This window comes from Zalophus californianus, chromosome 11, assembly GCF_009762305.2.
Source record: "Zalophus californianus isolate mZalCal1 chromosome 11, mZalCal1.pri.v2, whole genome shotgun sequence".
Taxonomy (NCBI): Eukaryota; Metazoa; Chordata; class Mammalia; order Carnivora; family Otariidae; genus Zalophus; species Zalophus californianus.
The window spans coordinates 113,022,748-113,045,636 of NC_045605.1; the positions used below are offsets into that span (position 1 = coordinate 113,022,748).

The 22,889-nt window shown below is 64.6% G+C and overlaps 5 protein-coding genes across 8 annotated transcripts; 2 read left to right on the plus strand and 3 right to left on the minus strand.

The window, feature by feature from the left end:
* The first annotated feature begins 21 nt into the window (after window positions 1–21).
* On the plus strand, window positions 22–1,600 carry POLR2L (RNA polymerase II, I and III subunit L). The gene is made up of 2 exons (XM_027579200.1): window positions 22–194; window positions 1,359–1,600. The coding sequence occupies exons 1-2, from the start codon at window positions 100–102 to the stop codon at window positions 1,465–1,467; spliced, it is 204 nt and encodes a 67-aa protein (XP_027435001.1). The 5' UTR covers window positions 22–99; the 3' UTR covers window positions 1,468–1,600.
* A 1,234-nt stretch (window positions 1,601–2,834) lies between these two features.
* Window positions 2,835–7,738, minus strand: CD151 (CD151 molecule (Raph blood group)). Of its 4 annotated transcripts, none has more exons than XM_027579197.2 (9): window positions 7,602–7,738; window positions 6,552–6,787; window positions 5,555–5,642; window positions 5,216–5,407; window positions 4,737–4,811; window positions 4,176–4,280; window positions 3,911–4,069; window positions 3,679–3,765; window positions 2,835–3,587 (listed from the first exon to the last, which is right to left on the minus strand). In XM_027579197.2, exons 3-9 carry the CDS (start codon window positions 5,633–5,635, stop codon window positions 3,528–3,530), a joined length of 759 nt encoding a protein of 252 aa, XP_027434998.1. In that variant the 5' UTR covers window positions 5,636–5,642; window positions 6,552–6,787; window positions 7,602–7,738; the 3' UTR covers window positions 2,835–3,527. The 4 variants fall into 4 exon arrangements, with proteins under 4 accessions (XP_027434998.1, XP_027434999.1, XP_027435000.1 ...); XM_027579198.2 differs by lacking the exon at window positions 7,602–7,738 and adding an exon at window positions 6,925–7,155; XM_027579199.2 differs by lacking the exon at window positions 7,602–7,738 and having other exon boundaries at window positions 5,555–5,688; window positions 6,552–6,916.
* Window positions 5,975–7,846, plus strand: LOC113914387 (collagen alpha-1(I) chain-like). The gene is made up of 2 exons (XM_027579537.1): window positions 5,975–6,024; window positions 6,916–7,846. The coding sequence occupies exons 1-2, from the start codon at window positions 5,975–5,977 to the stop codon at window positions 7,844–7,846; spliced, it is 981 nt and encodes a 326-aa protein (XP_027435338.1).
* A 677-nt stretch (window positions 7,847–8,523) lies between these two features.
* CRACR2B (calcium release activated channel regulator 2B) lies at window positions 8,524–13,722 on the minus strand. Its single transcript, XM_027580033.2, has 10 exons — window positions 13,599–13,722; window positions 12,042–12,233; window positions 11,851–11,962; window positions 11,242–11,416; window positions 10,659–10,805; window positions 10,441–10,531; window positions 10,204–10,296; window positions 9,828–9,994; window positions 9,535–9,606; window positions 8,524–9,289 (listed from the first exon to the last, which is right to left on the minus strand). The coding sequence occupies exons 2-10, from the start codon at window positions 12,228–12,230 to the stop codon at window positions 9,115–9,117; spliced, it is 1,221 nt and encodes a 406-aa protein (XP_027435834.1). The 5' UTR covers window positions 12,231–12,233; window positions 13,599–13,722; the 3' UTR covers window positions 8,524–9,114.
* Window positions 13,723–15,354: 1,632 nt separating this feature from the next.
* On the minus strand, window positions 15,355–21,393 carry PNPLA2 (patatin like phospholipase domain containing 2). Its single transcript, XM_027580745.2, has 10 exons — window positions 21,237–21,393; window positions 20,389–20,710; window positions 18,292–18,524; window positions 18,143–18,208; window positions 17,551–17,760; window positions 17,291–17,351; window positions 17,011–17,187; window positions 16,506–16,638; window positions 16,163–16,285; window positions 15,355–16,070 (listed from the first exon to the last, which is right to left on the minus strand). Exons 2-10 carry the CDS (start codon window positions 20,573–20,575, stop codon window positions 15,800–15,802), a joined length of 1,461 nt encoding a protein of 486 aa, XP_027436546.1. The 5' UTR covers window positions 20,576–20,710; window positions 21,237–21,393; the 3' UTR covers window positions 15,355–15,799.
* Window positions 21,394–22,889: the final 1,496 nt, after the last annotated feature.

Genomic DNA, 22,889 nt, shown 5'->3' on the forward strand with positions numbered 1-22,889 from the left:
ACTCCCCCTCCCCCCGCGCCATGGACGCGCCCTAGGCGGGGCCGTCCGCGGCGGAAGCTCAGCCGGATCGGGCAGTGAGGGCGCTGCGCTGCTGCCGCCATGATCATCCCGGTGCGCTGCTTTACCTGCGGCAAGATCGTCGGCAACAAGTGGGAAGCCTACCTGGGGCTGCTGCAAGCCGAGTACACCGAGGGGTGAGGCGCCGGACCGGGCGGGGGTAGGGAACCGGGGTCGAGGGGTCCTCGCCTGCGGGGGCGCGGGGCGACGTCTCGTTCGCGAGTCAGGGATTGAGGGCCTGCGGGACTCGGTGGCGGCGGTGGGGGTCCGGGGTAGAGGGGCCGCGATCTGCGGGGCGTGGGCGCAGGGGCAGAGGGCGAGGTCGGGGGCCGCGGTGTGCAGGTGGGCTCCTGCTGGGCGCGGGGGCGAGGGAACGGCGGGCCGGGGTCCCGGGGCCCTGGCCAGGCGGCGGGCGCTCGTACCAGATTCCAGGTGACCCTGCAGAGGCTTTCCCCCGCCCCCCAGGCTCTCTCCCAACGCTCCTCTACTGACCTGCTCTCAGGAGAGCGTTGCCGCCACTTCACCCCCGCCTTGTAGTTTAGGGAGAGGAGGGGAGTTGGGCATCAAGCCACCGGTATCTTGGCACTTGTAGGTATCCCGCAGTTAAGTGCTCTGCCTCCTCCCTGGCCACCTGCTCCCTAACCTCTCTCCGCTGTTAGACCCACCCCCTGTCCCCCAGACCCTCTTGTCCTGTGGGAGGTAGAACAAGCTTCCTGGCCACCGAGCCGTGAGTAGCGGGTTGTTCTGGGGGCTTCTTTCCTGTCCCTGCCCCTCAGCACTGCAGTCACCACCAGGTTTGTCTGAATCTCTGTTCTCTCGTACAGGCGGACTCTGGGCCCCTGTGTGGACAGGCCCTTGTCCTGATCACATTTGAACCCTGGGCCTGGGGTGTTTGGGGATGAATGGGCGGGAGGCCAGGGCTGCGCTGAGTGCTCATGACAGGTCTTGATGAGTCTGTTAGAGTGACCAAGTGTGAGTGAACAACTGGAAGCCTGCACAGGACACCCCCCCTTCCCTGCGAGATGCCCTGGGCAGGAACCAACCAACCTGGCCTCCTCTGTCCCAACTTTGCCATCTCTGCACAACCGAGCGGTGCTGTGGGAATTTTCTGGAAGCCTTTAGGGAGACTGGGCTGGGTCCCAGGGACATTGACAACTCTAATTGGCTTGAGAAACAAGAGAGAGATGGCTTCCTGGAGAGACTTCCCTCCCTGACGTGTGGCACGGGCATCCCACGCAGGGCCCTCTGTCCCCACAGGACTGCCTGGATGAACAGGGTGTGGTCTGCTCCTCTCACCACAGGGATGCCCTGGATGCGCTTGGCCTGAAGCGGTACTGCTGCCGCCGCATGTTGCTAGCACACGTGGACCTGATCGAGAAGCTGCTCAACTACGCGCCTCTGGAGAAGTGACGTGTGGTGCCCACCGCCCGCCGTGCTCACACAGGGCGGTCGGTGCCTTGCCCCACTGCATCCTGCCCACCGCCTGTGGGTGTGTCTCTGCTCTGGAAGAAACTGTCCAGTAAAGGTCTCTGTAGAACCATGAGGAGATCCTGACAGTCGGCCTGGCTTTGGGTGACTCCCTGCCTGCTGGTGTTTGTGTGTCCTGCCTCGTGCCTGAAGCTGCTTGGGGTGTACGTGGCTCTCGCTGCCCAGGGGGAGGGAGAGCCATCCAAGTGGCAGCTGTTCAGCAGGGGTGGGGGGGGTTCTCCTGGAGTGTGGGCTCTCACAGGTACAGACAGACAAGAGCACTTGGATTGGGGGCTCAGGGACACTGGCATGCCCACCCCCAGGTCCTGGGTGCTCTTTAGGCCAAGCACAGAGATCCTCACATTCTCTCCCAGGATATCAAGAACCAGATTTTCTGGGCCCTGAATAGAATGCCTGCTGTGGTCTCGGCTACCCATCCTGAGGGTCTTACTGCCAGAAGCTTTGAGGCTCCAAGCTCAGCAGGCCCCTTCCCTTGGCCAAGTCACTTTGGAGGGGGAGAGGCAGTGCCCAGCCTCCACAGCCAGCCCTGAGGCCCTCACAGTGAGTTGAGGGCAGCCCTGAGGAGGCTCTGCTGGGTGTCAGGGTTTGCCAAGCTCCCAGTGCCCTGGGCACTAGCATTGAATCCCTTGGGCCTACCCAAAGAGCTATCTGCCAGGGGCTTCTGTCCTCTTGCAGCTCAGGCTAAGGCTTCGAGCCAGCAGCCATCACCCTGGACGGGAGTCTGGCAAGCCCTGGTGCCCTCCAGCGGGCAGTAGGCAGGAGTGTGTGGTTAGGAGAGGGAGGAAACTTTCTTTGGCACCTTTTTCAGAGCAAACACTGCTGCCCGGACATGGGACATGGGGTCCTCTGAGGGCCAGTGAACAAACCTGCTGTGGGGGCAGGGGGAGGTAGGGTCTGCCCAGGGTATGGGTCCTGCAGAGCTTGGGCCTCTCATGTTGGGTCCCAGAGACTCTGCCCCCTCCCCTAATGGCTACACGGGCCAGAGGGCATTTGGAAACAAGCAGGTCCAGGCCGTTTGAGGTCTCCATTGCCTCCAGGAGGCTCTGGCCCTGCCACCACTTTTCTGCAAGGTTTTTTTGCTTCTCAGCCCGCCTCAGTGTCCCTGTGACTGGCGTCCTCTCCTTGGACTTGCGTCCATCCTTGGCTCACACGTGGCTGCCCTGGAGCCCCAGGGTGTGCCCCCCCGGCCTCCTGTCCTGGCACTAGGTGGGTGGTTCTGTCCACACTGCTCGGGGGGAAGGCCCTGAGGACCAGGACCCTGTCTGTCACTGACACAGTAAGCTCACGCGTCCGTTCCACAAACATTTATTGAACGCCTATTACGTGGCACAAGCAGTTCTAGGCATTTGTGATACAGCAGTGAATAAAACCCACAAACCCCCTGCTTCTGCGAAGGGGACAGGACAGGAGCAAGTGAATTGTGGCCTTTCAGTGGGGAGAGTGGTGGGGAAGTCCCAGGGCAGCGGGGCCGGGGAGGGCAGAGGCACAGGACCGCAGGGCAGGGCTGGCCTGGTTTTCCCAGGAATGGGCTGGGGTCTTTGGCCCAAGGGCAGGCATATTCCCCGGCTCTGTCCCACCCAGCAGTGCCGCCGTTCAGGCTTGCCCTGACCACCATGCGGGGGTGTGTCTGGGGGTCTGGGAGCACCCGAGGGTGGGCCAGCCCCTCTGGCTGAGCACAGGGAACACCCCGAGACCACCCCCCCCACAGGCAGAAGTACAGCCCCTTCGCCGCTGTGGGCGGGGGGGGGAGGCATCTCAGGCCTTTGGTCTGCAGAGAAAGGCACTTGCAGCTCCCTCTGAGGGTAGGGTCCCCAGAGGTCACGTGATGGCATGGGGGGTGCACAGGGGCTTGAGGACAGCCCCTCCCTGGCAGAGTGGGGAGGGAGCAGCGTCCTGGGACCCCAGCTCCCTGGCCCTCAGTAGTGTCAGCTCGTAGTCAGGTGGCGCAAAGCTGCGGCCCACGCGGGCGGCGCCCGGCATGCTCAGTAGTGCTCCAGCTTCAGGCTCCTGTACAAGCAGCACGTGAAGATCATGCCGAAGACCTGGGGCACAGGGCCAGGGTGAGCACAGCACAGCGCCAGCCCCACGGCGTCCCCTGCACCCACCAGGGCCTGTCCCGCCCCAGCCCCGAACCTGCACGCAGCCAATGCCAACGCCCACGGCCCCGATGACCCTCAGGTGCTCCTGGATGAAGGTCTCCAGCTTGGTGATGCAGCCGCCCTGGCAGGGTAGGGGTAGGGACACTGAAAGTGGGCAAGTCCAACCCCACTCGGGGTGTGACCACACCAGCCCCCCCACCCCAGGGCATCCTGGGCCCCTGGCTCCTCAGCCCCACCCCGGGGAGCCCAGGCACCTGCTGGCCTACCTCCACCTTGTAGATGTTGGAGGCGTGGTCCCGCTGCCCACAGCCAGGCACCAGGGTCTTGCAGCAGCTGTCGGGAACCACGCGGCCACCGGCCTGGCCCGAGCGGACCCACTCACTGTCCCGCCAGTCTTGGGAGTTGTTGCTGCCACAGCAGTGGAACTGCGGTGGGAACACGGCCCGGCTGAGCCTGCGTGGCAGGGACCCCCCGAGAGGTCCGGGGAGGCCTGCGGGAGTGTGCACACGCCCCCACCGCACCACCACCCACCTCCTGTTGCAGCTTATCCACAGCACTGGTCACGCCCTCGTGGCCCGGCTGGTGGTACCGCTTGGTCATGGTGTCCTTCAGGTTCTCCTTGAGCTCGGTGTTCAGCTGGGGGTGAGGTGGTGACAGCTCCAGCTGCACAGTCTCAGACACCCCCCCCCCCCGGGGGTGGGACAGGTGGAGGCAGATGCGGATGGGGAAGAGGTTCAGGGAGGCCACCAAGCAGCACTAGGGCTCGATGCTGGCTGGGGAGAGGGGGCTGGGCTGGGGGAGTCACCAGGTGGCCGTGGACTGGCTTGGGGACAGGGAGGGCGCTCCAGATCCCATGGACACTTTCCGTCCCCACAGTGACCCAGTCCTACCCCCCGGGGCCTGATGGCCCAGTGGTCGGCTCTGGAGCATGGGGGGGTTGTGTCTGTGCGTGTGTCCGTGTATCCCTGTCTTCTTACACGGCACATCTGTGTGTGTGTGTCCCTGCGTGCATGGACCTGCGCATCCCCACATGCACACTCCATCTTACTGCATGTGTGTCCCTCCGTGTTGCTGTCCGTCCAGGCCCCTCACCTGCTGGTAGTAGATGTAAGCCAGGATGCCAGCGATAATCTCCAGCAGAAAGATGATGAGGAGCAGGATGAAGTACTGGGGGTGGGCAGGGACCCAGTTAGGTGGGGCTGGACACAGACCTCCCTGTCCCGTGAGGACTCCTAGTGTCCAGGCACAACAGAGCAGAGCCCCCAGCCTCAGACCCCAAGGGGCCACAGAGGGCTCCAGGCAGCAGGTGCATGCCGGTAGTCCCTGATGCTTCCCCTCGGAGCTGCTGTCTTCCCTCAGCGCACCCAGCCGGGATGCGGGGCCTCAGGGCTGGACAAGTGGGCTGGGACCCCCCCACCACAGTGAGCACAGCAGACGCTGCGGTGTCACACGTGACCTCCAACATTCCCTTCTTTCTCATCAGGGCCCTCCCAGCAGCCTGGTGGGGAGCCCCCCTTCAGGTACACCCCCACCCCCACCCACCACCCCAGTGCCGGCCACGCCCCACTAACCAAGCGCAGCAGTTTCCGCCGTTCCTTGAAGGTGGCACAGCAGCCCAGGACACCGGTCACCATGACAACGACGCCGGCCACCACCAGGATGTAGGCTGTGGCCAGGTAGGTGCCTGAGGCCAGCAAGCTGATGTAGTCACTCTTGAGGGCGAGCGTCCAGATACCCACTGCCATAACGGCCAGACCAGCCAGCTGTGGGCAGTGCACACTGGTCACCACCTCCGGCCCCAGGCCTGAGATGGGCCTGAGCTCCCAGGCCAAGGCTCCTTCAGGGACCAGGGAAGGGAGGGAGAAGACGACAGCCGGTGGAGGCAAGGGGAGGGGGCGCCCGCTCCTCACCCAGAAGCAGCAGTTGAAGGTGAAGAGCAGGTACTTGAGGCAGACGGTTCCGCATGTCGCCTTCTCATTGAACTCCCCCATCCTGGAGCTGAGAAGCGAGGGGACGTCAGAGAGCCCCCAACACCAGGACCTGACTGGGAGGCCAGCCAGACACCAGTGAGGACAGTAGGAGGGGACACAGATGCCCCGGCCGGCCCCTGGCTGAAGCCCAGCCAACCGTCTGCCCCAAATGAAGGGCCCAGGAAGGTGTCCATGAGAACCAGGACACTTCCTGGGAGAGCAATTCAGGAGCCCCACCCCCCCAGCCCCCAAAACCCGCCCCACGCTGCCAGGGTGGATGTTTACTGCCCACAGCCAAGCTGAAGGCCAGGCCCTGGAGGGCTGAAGGGCCTGGCTTCCTTGACCAGGGCACAGGGAGACATGAAGGACCCCAACCATTACCGGCTGACTCACCCCTGCTGGCAGCCAGGGTAGGAAGCCCCAGCAGGCACCTCCGGGTGAGCTCATGCAGGCCCCACCCCCCACCCTCCCCACACACACAACATTCCCGGGGCTCCACGTCACAGGCTGGCAGGCCCGCAGGCTGGCAGGAGCCTACCGGCGGCTGGAGGGGAAGAGGCCACTCCGCTAGGCCTGTGCGAAGACCCACTAGTGACGTGGCCTCAGGGAAGCCCCTCAGGTTTTTGTTAAAGGGAAGGCCTGCCTTCCTCTTCACCAGGGTAGGAAGAATAGAGCAGAAACACATTCCCCAGACCTGGGGGGTACTTCCTCGATTGGTCCTCATTAATGGAACGGGGACAGCCCCCCCCAACCCCAGCAAGACAAGAAGCTACAGGCTGTGCTCCTCCCCAGTGGCACCCGGGGACACCCTGCCTGCTCTGCTGTGGGGTGTCTGCACTGGGGAGGGTGGGAGAGGGCTGGACGCCCCAGGCCACGTTTCCAGACAGGCCCAGCACCACCCAGAGCTGAACTTTCACCTGCCCCACCCAGGACCCACCTGGCTGCTGGGGGGCAGGTTCCTCTGTCAGACAGGTGTCCGGAAGTTCCCTAGGAGGCTCCGCTAGAAGGGCAGGGGAGGTCACAGGTCTGGCCCACGCTGGATAGGCAGGATCCTGTCACCCTTCCTTGTGGCCGCTCCTGGCGGCGGATCAGAGCAGCTGGGCTTCCAGAGTAGGCAGCGTCCACTCCCAGCGGCAGGGAGGGGAGAGGTCAGGCCCGGTATTTTGGTCTGGGCTTGGGTGGGTAGGGCAGAAAACATTTCTGGACAGTGTGATCCTGGGAGGGGAGGGATCACTCCCTTCTCCAGGCACCCCACCCTGGGCCTTCCTGCCAGACCCGCCCCTTCCCCTTACCCCACCAAGCAGCAGTACCTGCAGCCCCGTACCACGGAGCTGGGTGTATGGAAGCCCCACGCGCCCGCAGGCTGGCCCTGGGCCCGTGGAGAGGTCCCAGCCCCCGCCGCCCGCGCGCGGACGACCGGCGGAGGAGGGGCCCCTCTTTCCGGGAGCGCCTGGCGGATGTGAGCCCCCTGGGAAAGCGCCGGCCAGAAATAGTTCCTCCGGCCTGGGACAGAGCTGCCCCACCCCAGCCCCTGCAACTCAGCGGGGCCGTCGGCGGCCGGGGCAAGGCCAGGAGCCCCGCACTCCGCGCCAGCCAGGCCCGGGGAGGCAGCCGCGCGTCACCGCGGTGAAGCCGCCGCCCCTGCCCGGGCGAGCCGACGGCGCGCCCACTTGCACCCAGGCGGAGGGAAGGGCACCGATGTCCAGAGACAATGACCAAGGTGCTCAGATGGGGCCGAAGGGGCCGCTAGGCCTGTGCGAAGACCCAGGAGGCGCCTCGCCCCCCGGCCCGGGTGCGCCTCCGCCCACCCGGCTCCCCGGTGTCCGGCTCCCTCCGGAAAGGGCCGGTGCGCGCTGCTGCCGGGTCGGCGGACCGGGCCTCCCAGCCCTCCCTCCTGGCGCCTGCAGCCGGGCCTCGCGGTCCAGACCGCCCACGGCCCCGGGACACCGGGCCCCTCCCGGCCCGCCTGGCCAGGCGGCAGACTCACCGGCCACGCGTCCGAGTCCCGCCGGGCGGCGACGGGGGCGGGGGCGGGGTTGCGGGGGGCGGCGGGGGAGGAGGCGGCTCGGAGCGCGGAGACTGCAAGCCGGTTCGGGCCCTGCGAGTGCGACGCGCCCCGCCCACGACGCGCAGGCCCCGCCCACGGCGGCGGGCGCGGGGCAGGTCCCAACAGTGTGCCGCTGCGAAGGGCGGTGCGGCGGGCACTTCAGCCGGTGCCGGCGCCGGCGCTAGGGCTGGGGGGCCGCCCGGGACTGTGGAGGCGGGCGTGCTGCAACCCGCGGGCGCCCATAGCCCAGCCAAGGACTTACACCCTCGCGAGACGAAGGAGCTAGGCTGGGGCGGTGGGGGCGGTGGGGGCGGTGGGGGCGGTGGAGGCGGCGGCGGCGACCAGCCCGGCCAGGGCTCTGGACTGTGTCCAAGACCCGGCCCTTCTCCAGGCCCAGCCCCGGTTCTGGTTCTCTCCTCGAAACCCAGGGACCACCCGGAGGCTGCAGGGTCGGCAGAACAGATGCTGGCGTTGGGGAATGATCTGGAGGTGTGATCAGATGCAAGAGTGGGGTCTCTCTGGGTGCAGTATGGAGGACAGCCTGGAGCGGAGGCCTGGGGTCCCTGCCAGAGACAGTTCAGTCTGGAAGGCATCGGTCCTGGGAGGGGTGGAAAGGGGTGAGGGAAACAGGGCAGAGCCTGCTGACCTGAGAGACTGGGAAACCGACAGTGGGAGTAAGGATGGGGAGGGGACTCCCAACCCACCAGGCTCATTCCCAGACCCCAGGCAGGGTCGGTGAGAATCTGCAGTCATTTGGAATACTTCTCCATGGACAGTGGGCAGCACTTGTCCCCAGCTCCTTTCCCAGGGTTCATGATTCTGGCCAGCAGCTCCCAGCTTCCCAAGGAGGGTGGAGGGAGGGGCGTGAGAAGTGGCTGCAGACCTACCCCTTTGGAGGTCCCACTCAGGGCGGGCTGGTTTGGGGATGGGGTGGTCAACTGAGGCCGGGAGGGGACAATGGGCCTCAGTCCCTGTTCCCACAGAGGGGCCCCATGGGACTTCAGCTTTAATGGACAGCGAGGTCTGGAAGGCGTGACCAGAGACATGCGGGGACATCCGCAGCCCCAGCACCACAGGGCCCTTCACCTGTGCCACACACATCCCACTTGCCTTGAGTGTACCATGGACACCCCGTGTGTGTAGCACACACGTGCTGTGGCTCCCGCCCACATAGGCTAAGGAGGTCACAGTGTAGTCATGGACTTTATTAGGAGGAGGGCGTTTTTCTGCTGGTCAGAGATGGGTTGGGTGGGATGGGGACAGGATGAGGGCCAGCAGAGAGGCACAGGAGACTCTGACCACTCCTAGGTTCGTTCCTTCATGTCTGCATGCGGGCAGGCCAGACAGTCAACTAAATAGAGCCCACATCCTGAATGGGCAGCCCCCAGCCACGACGCACCACCTTCAAGGGGCAGCTTCTCCAAGTAACGCCCAGGGAGTCTCTTGGGGATGGTCAGCGGGCACTGGGAAGGTGGCCAGAGCCACGTCTCGGAGGGCGAGCCCAGCTGCAGCAGCAGCAACAGGTAGGCCCCGGCAAGCGGGCCACAGCCAGAGCTTTCCTTCGACCACTGCCCAGCCGCTTGGCCTCACAGGCGTCCCTCTGGTCCCGTAGCCGCGTGTTCAGCTCCCTAGGAAAGGGGAGTCCACGGGCCCTAAGAGGTCTCAAGAGGCAGCATTCCTGGATGGGGAATATGGGCTCTGCTCTCCCTCAGACCAGAAGAGGGGTGTCTGGCTGGGGCTGCCGCATGAGGGATGGAGGAGAGACACAAGGGTTTCCTCCAAGTGGATGAGGCAGTGGTCAGGAATGTCGGGAGCTAGGAGCTCCCGAGCTGTGACAAGCCCCTTCCCTCGCGGGGCCTGAGCCAGACCGCACCTGAGGAGCTCCAGTTGTCGCAGGAGGCTGAGCTTCTCTTTTTGCATGTTCCTCGAGACTGCGACCACCTCTCTGCAGGAGGGAGGAGGTGACCGGGATGCAGGGAGGCTCGTCGGGACGTCCCAGGACCCTAGCCTACGCAGACCCTGAGGGCGGGGCTGGGACATGGGATGGGGGTGGAAGTGGCCCAGACCTGAGCCCCAAAAGCGATCCGGTCCCACCTCGCCCCCCGGCCCCACCCCCTCCCCGGGCCCGCCCCTGAGGGTTGGCCTCCTCCCTGCTCCCCCAGGCACCGTAGGGTTTGCTCCCGGCGGCCCTGCACATCGCCCTCCAGTCTCCGGAGCTGCTCCTGCGCCCCCTCCAGCTGAGTTCTCAGCGCCTCGTTGGCTAGCCACAGCTGCGCGCTCTGCGCCTGCGCCTCTCGCTGCTCCCTGGCCCGGGTCTGCAGCTGCTGTTCCAACTGGGGAGTGAGGGGGGGATCGAAGCTGGGGAGGACCCCTCCACCGCTTCTTCGCGTTGCTGCGTTTGCCCCTGACTCCCAGCGGTTCCAGGGCCGGGGGCACTGAGGCCCAGGGAACCTCAAGCACACCGTGCGCGGGTGACGGTGGGGACAGGGCCCTGGGCTCCGCGGGTCCCACCCTTCCCCGGCAGGGGCGGGCGGCCACTCACCTCCCGCTGTCGCAGGCCCGCGCGCTCCAGTTCCTGCTCGCGGCTCTGCAGCTCCAGCTCCAGGAGGCCTCTGCGCTCCTCCCGGGGGAGGTCCTGGGATTCGCGGGGAGCTCCTGAGCCTCAGCGGGCGGTGGAGGGGCAGGGACGGGTGTGTGTGGAGGGGAGTGGAACGGAGTCAGGGAGACACGTGCGTCTGGGATCGGGCTGCGCGGGGCTGGGCTGGGGCGTCAGGCCCACCTGACTCCGCAGACGCTGGCGCTGCTCGCGAAGCCGCTGCTCCATCTCCTCGTACAGACACCGCACCTCCCTCTCGTGCTCGCTCTCCCGCCTTCGGGGGGCAGGGGATGAGGCAGCTGCTTTGAGCCGACCCGCACTACACCCCCCAGCCCCGCTTCTACTGCCTCCCGAAGTCCAGACACCTGGGCCCCAGGCCCCGCCCTGGTCCCAGCCCTCACCGCCGCAGCGCCTGCTCCAGGCTGTCCCGCTCTCGGGCCGCCTCCTCCAGGCAGGCCGACGCGCGCATCAGAACGTCCTCGAAGGAGCCCAGCAGCTCGGGTCGCTCGCGCTGCAGCCGGGTCCAGAGCGTCCTCACCGCTCGCTGCCTGCAGGGGGAGGGCAGGGGCTGAAATTGAAACGGGGGCTCACCGATCCCATCCTGAAGGGTAAGCCTTCTGGAGACTTGCAGCCCTGGATAGACCAGCTGCGTTTGCTGCATGTGGGGTACCCTCTCGTGGGTGCTTCTGCCCCTGCCTGAGGTCGGTGTGTACGGGGCTTGTAGGGCAGCAAGGTTCTTTGTATACACACACAGCTGTGCCCAGCGCCTGCCCTTCTTCCCACAGCCTTGTCGGCTGCCCCCTGAAATGCAAATTCTGCGGGAGATCACACTCAGCCCCTCCCAGGTGTCACAGCTGACAGAGACCGACTGGGCCAGTCCCAGCGTAGGGACCCTGAACTGGAACAGACACGAGCGACGAGGACAGGCAGCGTGCACGGGGGAGACAGAAGAGGGAACTGGGAGCCGCCTCGGCACCAACTCACTCGCCCAGGGCTGGGGCCACCCCCAGCTGCTCCAGCACTTCGCAGAATCTCTCCTCCTCCTCTTCCTCCAGAGAGCCCTCAGTGCCTTGCACATCTGACCAGCCCGACTCAAAGGTTTCCTCGGGAGCCCGGGAGGGCAGTGCACCCTGGGCTGACTCCACCCCCATAAACTTCCCTGTGGGCATGGGAAGGTGAGATTACCAAGGCTGTGGGTTGGCACCCCGCTCAGCCACCACTCGCCCCCCCGCCCCCCCCCCCACACATCCTGTCCTTATTCTGAGCCCAGTTTCCTGTTTTTCTTCCTTATTCTGGCCTGATTCTTGGTTTAGGAATGGGAGATAACACCCACCCGGGCCAGAGTGGAGCAAGCCTGGCTCCAGCCCCACTGGGGTTTGGCACGGAAGGGAGGGGGTCATGGAGCAGGAGGGTCAGCTGCACACCTCTGGTGACATCTGGTGCCTGTGTGTGTTGATACCAGTCTGTGCTCCGTAGGAAGGCCATGGCGAGGCACAGGCAGCCATGTGTGTTGGGTGTGGGCCCCACATGTGCCAGTGGAGGGTCTCTGCGCAGCGGGGTGGGGGGGAGGGGGGCCTCGGGGGCTCATCTCACCCAGGCCGAGGCAGAACTCCCAGGCGGTGAGGAAGCCTGTGTGGGCCTGGTCCAGGCTTTCGAACACAGCCTCTAGCTGTTCAGGCGTGAGGGGCAGGTCACTCTGTAGACCCTAGCCAGGCAAGGATGGCAGGGCTGAGCAGCCAAGGTCGGCCCCTGGCTGGGGCAGCCTCCTGGGACTGGGGATTCACCTGCAGGTCGTGCCGAGTGATGAAGCCCTTGGCGTCCTTGTCACAGAGCAGAAACAATTCCTGGGCCTGCTCTAGCACCTCTGCCCTTGGCCTCCCGGCGCTCCCCTCTTCCACTTCCTTCTCCTCCTGGGCCTCCCCGGCACCGGGCTTCCCAGGCCTGGCCATGGGAGTGGGGGTCTCTGCCATCATGCGCTGTGAAGTCAGGGAACAGTCAGGGCCGAAGCAAAGCTCAAGAGAGATGAGAGTGGGAGAGAAGGGAAGGTGGAGTGGCCGTGGGTGGGGACTAAGCTGGGCTTGTAGGGAGCCGTGAGTGAGCAGAGGGGCCTCCCTGCACCAGGTGGGAAGCCGGGAGAAGGCATGGCAGAGGTCCAGAGAGCAGTGTAGCTGGGGGCAGGACAGTCACTTGGGGGTAGTGCTGCAGGCAAGGGGTGTCATGGGTGGGAGTGAAGCAGGCTCCAGGCCTGTGGGCTGTGGGGGCTGCCCAGGGAGCTAGAGGCTGTGGCTCAGGGGGCAGCCAGTGCAGGAGGAGAGGAGCTGGGGGAGGGCAACCTGGGGTGGGGGGAGGCAGCTACAGAAGACCTTGTGATGGAAAATAAGGAGGTGGGGGCTCCTGGCAGCTGAGGGGAGAGAGCTTGGGTGAGGCACTGGCCAGCGGAGGGGAGGAGCTGAACAGGTCCTAAAGCTGGACACCTGGAGACCTGGCTGACCGGGCTGGGCCAGCGGGAGCGTTCAGCCAATCCTGGCTAAGTCTAGCCCCTAAGTCTGGGCCTCAGACGTCCTGGCCTCCAGCCGGCTAACCGACGACTTAAGCTCCTCCCCTTCGGCCGCAGCCCCTCCCACCGGGCCCCTGGCCCCAAGGGTTGCAGATGCAGGGTTTCAGCCTGGTATGCCCATGCCTTCCATGGCCCTTGTCAAGAACACGCCAGATTCTAGGCCTGATGGCCCTTCCCCCAAGCACTAGGCACTTGTGGTCCGCCAGACTCAACCCCCTCCAGTTCGTGGAAACTTCGCGGGGCCTCCCTCCCCGCGGGGCGCCCCGCCCCCTAATCAGAGCCACCTGTCGTTCCCACAACGCCCTGGTCCCGGATTTCCCAAAGCTAACCCCCAGTGTGGCGACATTTCCCCCAGCCTGGGGGATTCTGGGGTCCTCTCCTCTCAGTCCAGGACCTTGATTTTCTCTCCCGCCCATATTATATTCCTCGGGCGGAGGGGTGTCGGGGCGCAATCTCCAAAGAGTGCAGGTCTGAGGAAAGGCGGGAGGAGGGAACTGGGGGCCTCAGGACCGTCTCCCGCCTCGCGCCGTCGCCTCGCCCCGGCGGGCGCCCCCACCCCAGCCCCCGCGGCCCGTGGGCTCCGGGGACTGGAGGTCCATCCCAGCCGGAAGCTGTGCGGCGCGGGCCGGGGGAAAGCGGGGAAGAAGGCCGGCCCGCGAGCCGCTGCGCCCACCGCCGCTCCGCTCCCCAGAGCCCCGACGTCCCCGCCGGCCAGACGCGAGGGTCGGCGCGCCCCGCGGCCACCGGGGCGGGGGCGCGGCGGCGGGACCCCCGAGGCGCTTACCTGCGAGCCGCCCGCCGCACCCGTCGCGCGGCCCGCAGCTCCTCTGGAAAGGCGGCGGCGCGCGGGGGGCGCGGGCCCGGAGCTGCTCCCGCTGCCCTGCAGGAACGGAGACCCCGGCGTGGGCCGGGCCCGGGCGGAGCCGCCGCCGCTACCGTCCCAGTGTCTCCGCCTCTCGGCGCTGCCCTGGAGGCCCGGCTCTCGCCCCACACCACGCCCGGTCCCCGGCCCCCGGCGCCCCCGCCGTCTGTCCCGACTGCGCGGAGTTCACGGCCGGGCGGAGATGCCCCCGCTGGCCTGGGGACACTTCCCGAGCTGGGCTAAGGCGAGGAGGGTGGGGCTGTCCTGAGGATCCGGATTTAAGGCGCCAAAAAGTGTGTGCAGGACCAAGCCAGGCAGGAGACAGACCAAAATATCTTCAATGGTAATCTCTCGGAGTGGGGGGCACTTTACTTGCTTGCCTATGCTTTCCCAGTTTTCGTCTTTCCCGTGGTTAAACAATTAGCTCGTAATATCTTACAAAATGGTATTTAAATTAGCCGCATGATAGCTGTGCAAGTGTGGGAGCGAGTGAGTTGGGGTGGGAGCAGAAGGAGGCCCTCTCCTCTGCAGCCTGCCCCCAAGCTCTCCTTTTGGGGCACAGCCCTGGCTTGGGTTCCCTTTGAAGGAGCACTGGGAGAAGGTGCCGGGTGGGGCTGGCATGGGAACTTCCTGCTGCGGGGAGAAAACCCATTCTCTTGCCAAAGGTCCCCCTCCCTAGCCCCAACCCAGCCCCTGTACCCACCTGGAGGGTGGTTGGGGGTCCGGAAACCTCTGCTTCTCCAGGGGCCTGGGATCCTGCTGAGCTAGAACAGGTTGGGCCTGCAGGACGGGACCTTGAGAGCCAGGGGGGCCGGCTCCTGGCACAGGCACGTGGGGACCTGCCCAGCCGGCTCTCCAAGTCCTGCAGGGTCCCACCGTTATTGTTGGCTGGGGGCTGCCACCACCGCCATAGCTGCCTGATACCTTGGTCAGGACTCAGAGCTCTGGACAGCCAGCCAGCCACCCAGCTCTGCTCCGGTGCCCCTCAACCATGGGCCATTTTGGTCACCAAAAAGGGCTGCATCCCCTCAGACTGTCCAGATCAGAGGATGCTTTCAGGAAACTATGTCTCCCACGGATCAAGGTCCAGCCTCCTCGAGGTCAGACCTCACCCAACCCGACATTCCATACTCCTCCTATATATTGGCAGGAGACTGGGTACCTCGTGTGGTGGGAAGGGGGCAGGGGATCGAGAAGGTGTGTACACTGGCCAGTGAGGTTTGCCAAGGGGGAAGGCCCAGCGCCTTGCGCCAAATGCCCGAAGTGGAACAGGTCCCATGCCCCCCAGGTCCTCGGTGCTCAGCTGGGGAACCCCACCCTCCATAGCCACCCAACCCTGAGATCAGCCCCACACCACCTGCGTCACCATTGAGTGGAAATGAAGACACCACCTTTTGTACACATTTCTTAGTTTTTATTTAGCAGGGATCTTGGTCCCAATATTTCTGCTGGCCCTTGGAAAGCTGTGCCCAAGGGCCCGCCAGCAGACCTCAGGACAAAGTGGGGCAAACGTACGGACCCCAGCCAGAGAAGTGCACTAGAACCCAGGAGGCCCACGAGGGCCTTTAGGGGAAGGCCTCAGGCCTGGCTGGCAGGACCGAATGCCAGGCTCAAGGAGCACAGGACCCCTGAAAGCCTGACCCGAAGTAGAGACATTGGCCAGGGAGTCACACACGAGTGAAGGAGGCGGGGCTGAGCCATGTCATTTATTACATATGCTTTGGCGAAAATAAATAATTCTTCACATACGTTCTTCAGCAAAACATGACAAATGAGGAGGGAGGAGCAGGTGCAAAGTTCTCCGGGGTAATACTGCACTGACTTGGGGGCCCCAGGAAGTTCAGCCCCACCCTCCTCCCCAGTTCTGGGGTGGGGCCTGAGGGGGAGACTAAGGCACAGGTGCAGCCTGTGAGTGGTTGGTGGAGGGGGTTGATAGCAAGTGCTCTTCTAGCAGCTGTGAGGGACCCCATCTCCTTACTGCTGCAGGGGTAATGGAGAGAGGCCCGGGAGTGGGGGGGTCCTCAGCCCACCCCAGGGCCCCACCTCACAGGGCAGGGAAGCTGGGGGGCCCAGCCCTCAGCACCGGGGCCCCAGGGGGCTGGGGAAGGGTGGAGCAAGGGCGCTCAGCAAGGGGGCACGGCGGGTGGGAGCTGTGGGGGCGTGGGGGCAGGGCTGGCGGGAGCACGCATGCGCAGGGCGTCCGGCGGGAAGGCCACGTTGGTGCAGAGAAGGCCCAGGAGCAGCTGGCGCTGGCGTTCCTCCCACTTGGCCAGCGCGTCCCCTAGCGACAGGCTGTTGCGCATCCAGCCGGGCAGCGCCTCACTGTAGGCCTTACAGGACAGCGACACAGAGGGCAGCGACTGCGTGCGGCGTAGCTCCATCTGCTCTGACAGCCTGCAGGGGGAGGGATGGAGGGCCAGAGGGCTTCCGTGGACGCCACTGAGGCTTCGGACCCTGGGCAGACACAACAGGGAGGGGGGGCTCACCTGGCGGGCAGGTGGCTGCCCAGCTTCCTCTTGGCTCGCATCACCAGGTACTGGCAGATGCTACCCGTCTGCTCCTTCATCCACCGGATGTCCTCAGGGACGTCAGGCAGCCACTCCAGCAAGCTGGGGGGGATGGGAGGCATGGCCTCAGGGTCTACAGCTCGGCCCTCACACCATGCCCGCTCTACCCCCACCTGTGCCCCAGCTTCTGGAAGACTTGACACGGCATCTCTGCAGCCTCCCCCAACCAGTGGCCTTTTCCCTCTAGGGCGTCCAGCACTCATGGATGACCCCAAAGTTCGGTCCCCCGTGCTCCCTGCCCCAAACCCCCTACTCCCCTCACCGGATGGTGAAGGACACCGCGCTTTCCAGTGGCAGAGTGTAGGGCACCATCATGGCTGTGGCCAGACGCACAGGCAACATGTTGGAGAAGGTGGTCAGCAGGTCCTTGGGCTCTATGCAGGCCTCCAGCAGGGCTGGGGGTGGGACGCAGGAGGGAAGCTGACCGCCAGCTGGGGAGGCCAGGACCTCTCTGCTCCTTGGCTTCCCCCCCCAGGAGCCCCTGCCCCCCCACCTTGCCTCCACACACCCTCATTCCCCCCCCCAGCCAGGAGCCCCCAGCCCCCACCCCGCCTTCACCCTCATTTCCCCCCGCAGCCAGAAGCCCCCGCCCCCCACCCCGCCTCCACCCTCATTCCCCCCCAGCCAGGAGCCCTCACCCCCCACCCCACCTCCACCCTCATTTCCGCCCCCCCAGCCAGGGCCTGCGCCTCCCGACCCTCATTCCCCACCCCCCCAGCCAGGCACCCTGGGCCCCCGCCCAGCCAGGAGCCCCCGCCTCCACACACCCTCATTGAGCCGTGAAGGCAGATGCTCTAGGATGTGATCCTCCAGGGGTGGCTGCAAGTGGCTGTCCACTGGGGCCCTCTCTGTGGCCGCCTGAGCATCCTCCATATCCTCGTCCTTGGGGGGAGGGGGGTGTGCAGGGGGCAGCGCCAGCAGAGGGTTGGGCCGGTTCAGGAGGCCTGGGTGGGGACCCCAGACGGGTGATCAGCACTACAGCCCGGACAACAGTGCAGAGCCACCATCCCACCCCGCCCACAGCCGCTCCAGGGGGCACCCACGCACCGTTGCGCCTCAGAAAACGCAGGCCATCCCTATAGCCCTGCTTGCACATCTCTCGCAGCACCTGAGGCAGGGGGGTGGTAAATTAGAGCAGGCGGCCACATGAGCCCTGTCCTGCCCCCTAGAGGCCCTGGCGTCCCTGCTACCCCTCCCCTCCACCAAGCTAACTTGGATCCAGGCTGGACAGGTGGCCCCAGTGGAGAGGCCCTGCAGGCCCCCACCTCCCCGGCACAGGGCTCACCGGGGGGCTCCAGGGGACTCACTGTGGGCTCGGGCGGGAACAAGGCCTTGGACAAGCGGTACAAATTGCGCAGGTTGAACTGGATGCTGGTGTTGGTGACCCGGAGCTCATGGATGTTGGTGGAGCTGTCCTGTGGGCAGATGTCACTCTCCCCCGAAAAGGGGGACACGGTGATAGTGTTCTTGAGCTCATAGAGTGGCAGGTTGTCTGAGATGCCACCATCAACATAGCGCTGCGGCCAGGACATATGGTTACACAGGGAGGGGCCTGAGGACCCAGCTGACTGGCCCACTGGGCCACCTTGGGCCCCACCCAGTGGCTACTTCCTTTGTGCCTTTCACCCACTGGGCACTGGGCACTGGCCACAGGCCTGCCTGGCCGCTGGGCAGATGGCTAGACCATGGGGGCGGGGGGGAGACAGCCACAGGAAGTATGGTGTCTCCAGGGGGCCTGCCTGCTGTTGAGCAACGGGGGGGGGGAAGTGAGGCAACAGGTAGTGCAAGGGGTAAATGGGGGGCGGGCACCAACGGCCTTCCTCTTCCGCACTGCCGCGTCCCACTGCTCACACACTGGCCAGCTCCTATCACCCAGGAAACGTGCCAGGGGATACTTACTACGCCCTGGAGGGAGGGAGGGATGAGGCCACAGTACACAGGGATGAAGGTGCTGCAGACATTGGCCTGTGGGGCAGGGACAGGGGTGGGTGGTGAGCAGAGGCCTGGAGTTCGTGGTACACCCCCAGTGCGGCCCCACCAGGGCCCACCTGGATGAGCTCATCCTTGGAGTTGAAGTGGGATATAATGACGTTCTCGCCATCAGAGACACGGGTCAGGGAGATGCCCAGGCGCCCACTGGCACGCTCGTGGCTGTCAGCAGGCAGGGTCTTCAGCAGGCAACCACGGATAGTCTTTACCAGGTTGAAGGAGGGGTGCAGTGGACCCAGGAACCGCTTCCGGGCTTCCTTAGACACCTCGATGATGTTGGCACCTGCCTCGCCTAGGTCAGAAGGGCCAAGGGTCAGGGGCCAGCACTCCTGGCTTAGCATACCCCCCATGGTTCCACACGCAGAGTCCCACAGCACACAGACTTGTGACATCTCCATCTACCCTGGAAATTCCCAGTATCCAGCACGGGGCCTGGCCCACAACTGCGACTTCTGCTACCTGCCCCTGGAGAGACAGAGGCAGGCCACCACCCGGGGAGGGCTGACAGCTGCGGCCAAGGCCTGCCCTCTGCCCGGTATTTCCCAACTGCTTGGCCGGATCCATGCGTCATCAGGCCTGGCCTGGCGTGGCCCCCAGCCTGGGAAGAGGGGAAGGCAGAGGTTCAATCCTGACCAGTCTTAGCCTTCACCCACTTGGCCAGATCCAGATCCAGGGAGCCCAGCACAGGCCTGTGGGCATGAGGCTGGAAAGAGTGGGGTCCCACCACCCCTGAAAAAGCACGATCGTGACCCACTGCAGCCAAGACCAAGCTCCTGCCAAGCAAGACTCTTCCCGGGAACCCATGGCTGCTGGCCTCACACAAAAACAGAAGTAGGGGTCCTGGAGTGGTCACAGAGTGGGAGGGCCTTGGGGAGGAGCTGCAGATCAGGCAGTCCTAGTCAGAAGTGGGGTCAGAACCTGCCGTGCTGTGGGGACTGCAGTTGCCCAAGACTACTCCTGAAAAGAGGCTTCGTGGGGGTGGGAAGAGGAGGTCCTGTGAGAGCCAGGTGTGTCCTGAGGCCAGCAGGCAAGTCTGAGAGACACAATGGCCTGAAGGCTTCCAAGGGAGGGAGGGGCAGGGCCACAGAGGCGAACCCCCAGGTCCCAAGGATGGAGAGCTGTGCGCCTTCCACCCCACCTCCCTCAGGGCAAAGTTCATGGGAAGGGGGCAGGGAAGAACCCTGGACAGGCCTCTGCTGGGCTTGGCATTTGAGAACTGATGACCCTTCTGTCGCCTTGGCTGCCCTAGTAGGCTGGGGGCTGGGCACCAATACCAGGACTCCCTAAGTACTCAGTGTGCCGTAAACAGCACTTGTAAGTGCCCTGCCGGAAGCGTGTGTGAGTGGAGAAGCCCATCCCAATACACACAAACTGCAATGGCGCCCACGGGGCTGGAGGGTTCAGAAGCACCTCCCACCCCAGGGAGTGGGCAAAAAAACGTTGGTCACAACTGGGGACCCATCCACAGACTGACCCATAAATATCTAGGGGCGGATGCAAATCACGCCCACAGTGGGTGATGTGCTGGGGGGAAAGGGGGGGAAGGGGAGGGCTTGCCATGCCCGGGCCTGAGCTTCCAGATGCCCTGGTAGGCACCAGGCCACAGTGCCCAAATGCTCTTAAGAGGCCACCCTCATACAGGGCCCCGGGGACACGGCAGCCTGGAACAGCGCAGCCCCAGGACACGGTGACCGCTGGCATCCAGTCCACTGCCAGGCTACGGGGGTGGTGAGGCCCCTCCCCCAACTCTCACGGTCCCGCCCACGAGTTACTTTCTCTTCCCAATGAAATACGTCGGCGGCACCTGCCAGACCCTCCAACCTTTGCACCCTGAGCCTCGGCGCCAGAGGTGCGCATGGCCGCACCCCAATCCCGGGGCGTCTCGGAGCAAAACAAACCAGGCCCCGCCCCGGGGCCTGCTCCTGGGATCGGAGCTTCGGTGCGGGTCCTGGGCGCGGGCAGAGACCCCTCCCCACCGCACGGCGGCCCGGCCAGCTTCCCCTTGCGGAGGGACGGCGGGGGGGGGGGGGCCGCTCTACGCTCCCGAAGAGCATCCGCCCGGCCTCGGTTCACCGAGGCAGGGTGCCCCCCCCCCGCGTCCGGCCTCCGCTTGCCCAGGCAGTACCCCTGCCGGACCCCCGCCCAACCCCGCTCACCCAGGCAGGCTCCGGTGACCAGCGCCGTGGCCGTGAGCGCCCCGGCCGAGGCGCCGTAGATGTGCGTGGCGTTGGCCACCAGGAAGGGCGCGTGCTCGCGGAGGCAGGAGGCCACGCCGATGTGGTAGACGCCGAGGAAGCCGCAGCCCGCGAACGAGATGTTCCACGTCGCCTCCTTGGGGAACATCGCTGCGGCCCGCCGGGCTCCGGGGCTCGCTGCGCACCGGGCGCTCACTCTCGCTCTGGGGCCGAGGTCGGCCCCGCGGTCGCTCCAGCTCTAGGTCTCCGCCGGCAGAGGCGGAGACGCTGCGCTAGACCGCGGCTGCGGCGGCGGTGTTTTTAGTGGGGGTGGGCAGGGGCGGGGCCGACACGCGCGGCCCAATCGGAGCGCGCGGGGAACGGCCGCGCCCTCCGGGGGCCCTGGAGCTCCGCCCCCGGCCCCGAGCCCCAAGGCCGGGCCTCCGGGGGGGAGCGCGAGGGAACACACGGTAGCCCAGGGGGATAGGGAGGGACCAGCTCAGGCCTGGGACGAACGGAGTCTGGGGCCCTGAGAGCCTCGTACCAATCTGGATACTTGCGAGGGGAGGGCCACTGGTGTCTGGGCAGTCACCACCCCGTCCCTCCGGGGTCTGCCTCCAACACCCACTCTGGACACTGAGGAGCTCGCTCCAGGGCAGGGACACCCCCCCCCAGGACCCACTAAGTCACCCACAGACTGACCCATAAATATCTAGGGGCGGATGCAAATCACACTCGCCCTGCAGAGCTAACACTGCTGCCGTAGACCCCAACCTGACCTCAGGCCCCAACTGCCCGCCGCCGCGGCCCCTCCATAGCTGGGCACTAACCTGGGTTTACTTCGTCCGACCTTCGGCTCTTCGGGCTGTGGGGTCTTCTTGGGTATGACTCCGGCCCGCCCTGCCCCGGCTAATTGCCCCAGCAGGTGGAGCACTGCAGTGATGTCACCCTCCCGCCCCTTTTCCGCATTTTTCTCCAGGACTGTAGGGCAGGCGTTGGCTGGCTTGCTTCCAGGAGCCAGCCCTGAGCCTCACCCCACCTCCCAAATAAGGAGCTGGTCTGTGCTGGGGTGGTGGGATGCCTCTGTCTCCCCAGGAACACCCACTCCCCAGGCAGGAGCTCAGCTCAAGACCCAGCTGGTACCAGGACTGGAGGTCTGGGCTGTGGCTTGGGATCGCCCACCACCCAGGCCCAGGCTGAGAAGCCAGAGAAGGGCTACCTCTTCGGGACAGGGACAGGGCCATCTGGGTCATGATGTCCATCCCTCAGCCTCTGTGCCGTCAGCCACCCATACTTGGCACTGAGGGTGTGCCTGGCAGAGGGGCCAGCACAAGATAGAGCAGTTGAGCAAGGTCAACCCAGACCGAGCCCTAATTGGGAGGTAGAGGTGGGGAGACATTGTTTATATAAGCTCAAAATGAGGACTGAGAGAGGATGGAGTGTGTGGGCAGTTAACCCAGGAAGGACAGAGGGCTGCCCAGGCTGTGCCATGCACAAAGGCGCTGGCGGGGAGGGGAGCCCAGGCCTGGGTACTGGGAAAGAGGAAAGCGGGGGGTATCTAACTAAATTTAATGTACACATAAGTGTTCTGTAGTTTGAGAGTACAAATCTGTTGCCTCTTTGGTTAGGTTTATTCCTAGGTATCTCATGGGTTTTGGTACAATTGTAAATGGGATTGATTCCTCAATCTCTCTTCTGTCTCATTGTTGGTGTATAGAAATGCAGCTGATGCCTACAGCAGCAATGTCCACAATAGCCAAACTATGGAAAGAGCCCAGATGTCCACGGACAGATGAATGGGTAAAGAAGACGTGGTTCAGGGCGCCTGGGTGGCTCAGTTGGTTAAGCGACTGCCTTCGGCTCAGGTCATGATCCTGGAGTCCCGGGATCGAGTCCCGCGTCGGGCTCCCTGCTCGGCGGGAAGTCTGCTTCTCCCTCTGACCCTCCTCCCTCTCATGTGCTCTCTCTCTCATTCTCGCTCTCTCAAATAAATAAATAAATCTTTAAAAAAAAAGACGTGTTTCATATATACACGATCGAATACTACTCAGCCAGCAAAAAAAAAGAAAAAAGAAAAAAAGAAATCTTCCCATTTGCAACAACATGGATGGGAGTGTATTATGCTAAGCCAAAGAATTCAATCAGGGAAATACAGTGATCATATTATCTCACTCATCTGTGGAATTTAAGAAATGAAACAAAGGAGCGTAAGGGAAGGAAGGGAAAAACAGAACAAGGTGAAATCAGAGGGAGACAACCGTGAGACTTTTTTTGAAGATTTTATTTATTTATTTGGCAGAGAGACACAGCAAGAGGGAACACAAGCAGGGGGAGTGGGAGAGGGAGCAGCAGGCTTCCCGCCGAGCAGGAGCCCGATGTGGGGCTCAATCCCGGGACCCCGGCACCATGACCCGAGCCGGAGGCAGACGCTTAGTGACGGAGGCACCCAGGCCCCCCCCATAAGAGACTCTTAACTCTAGGAA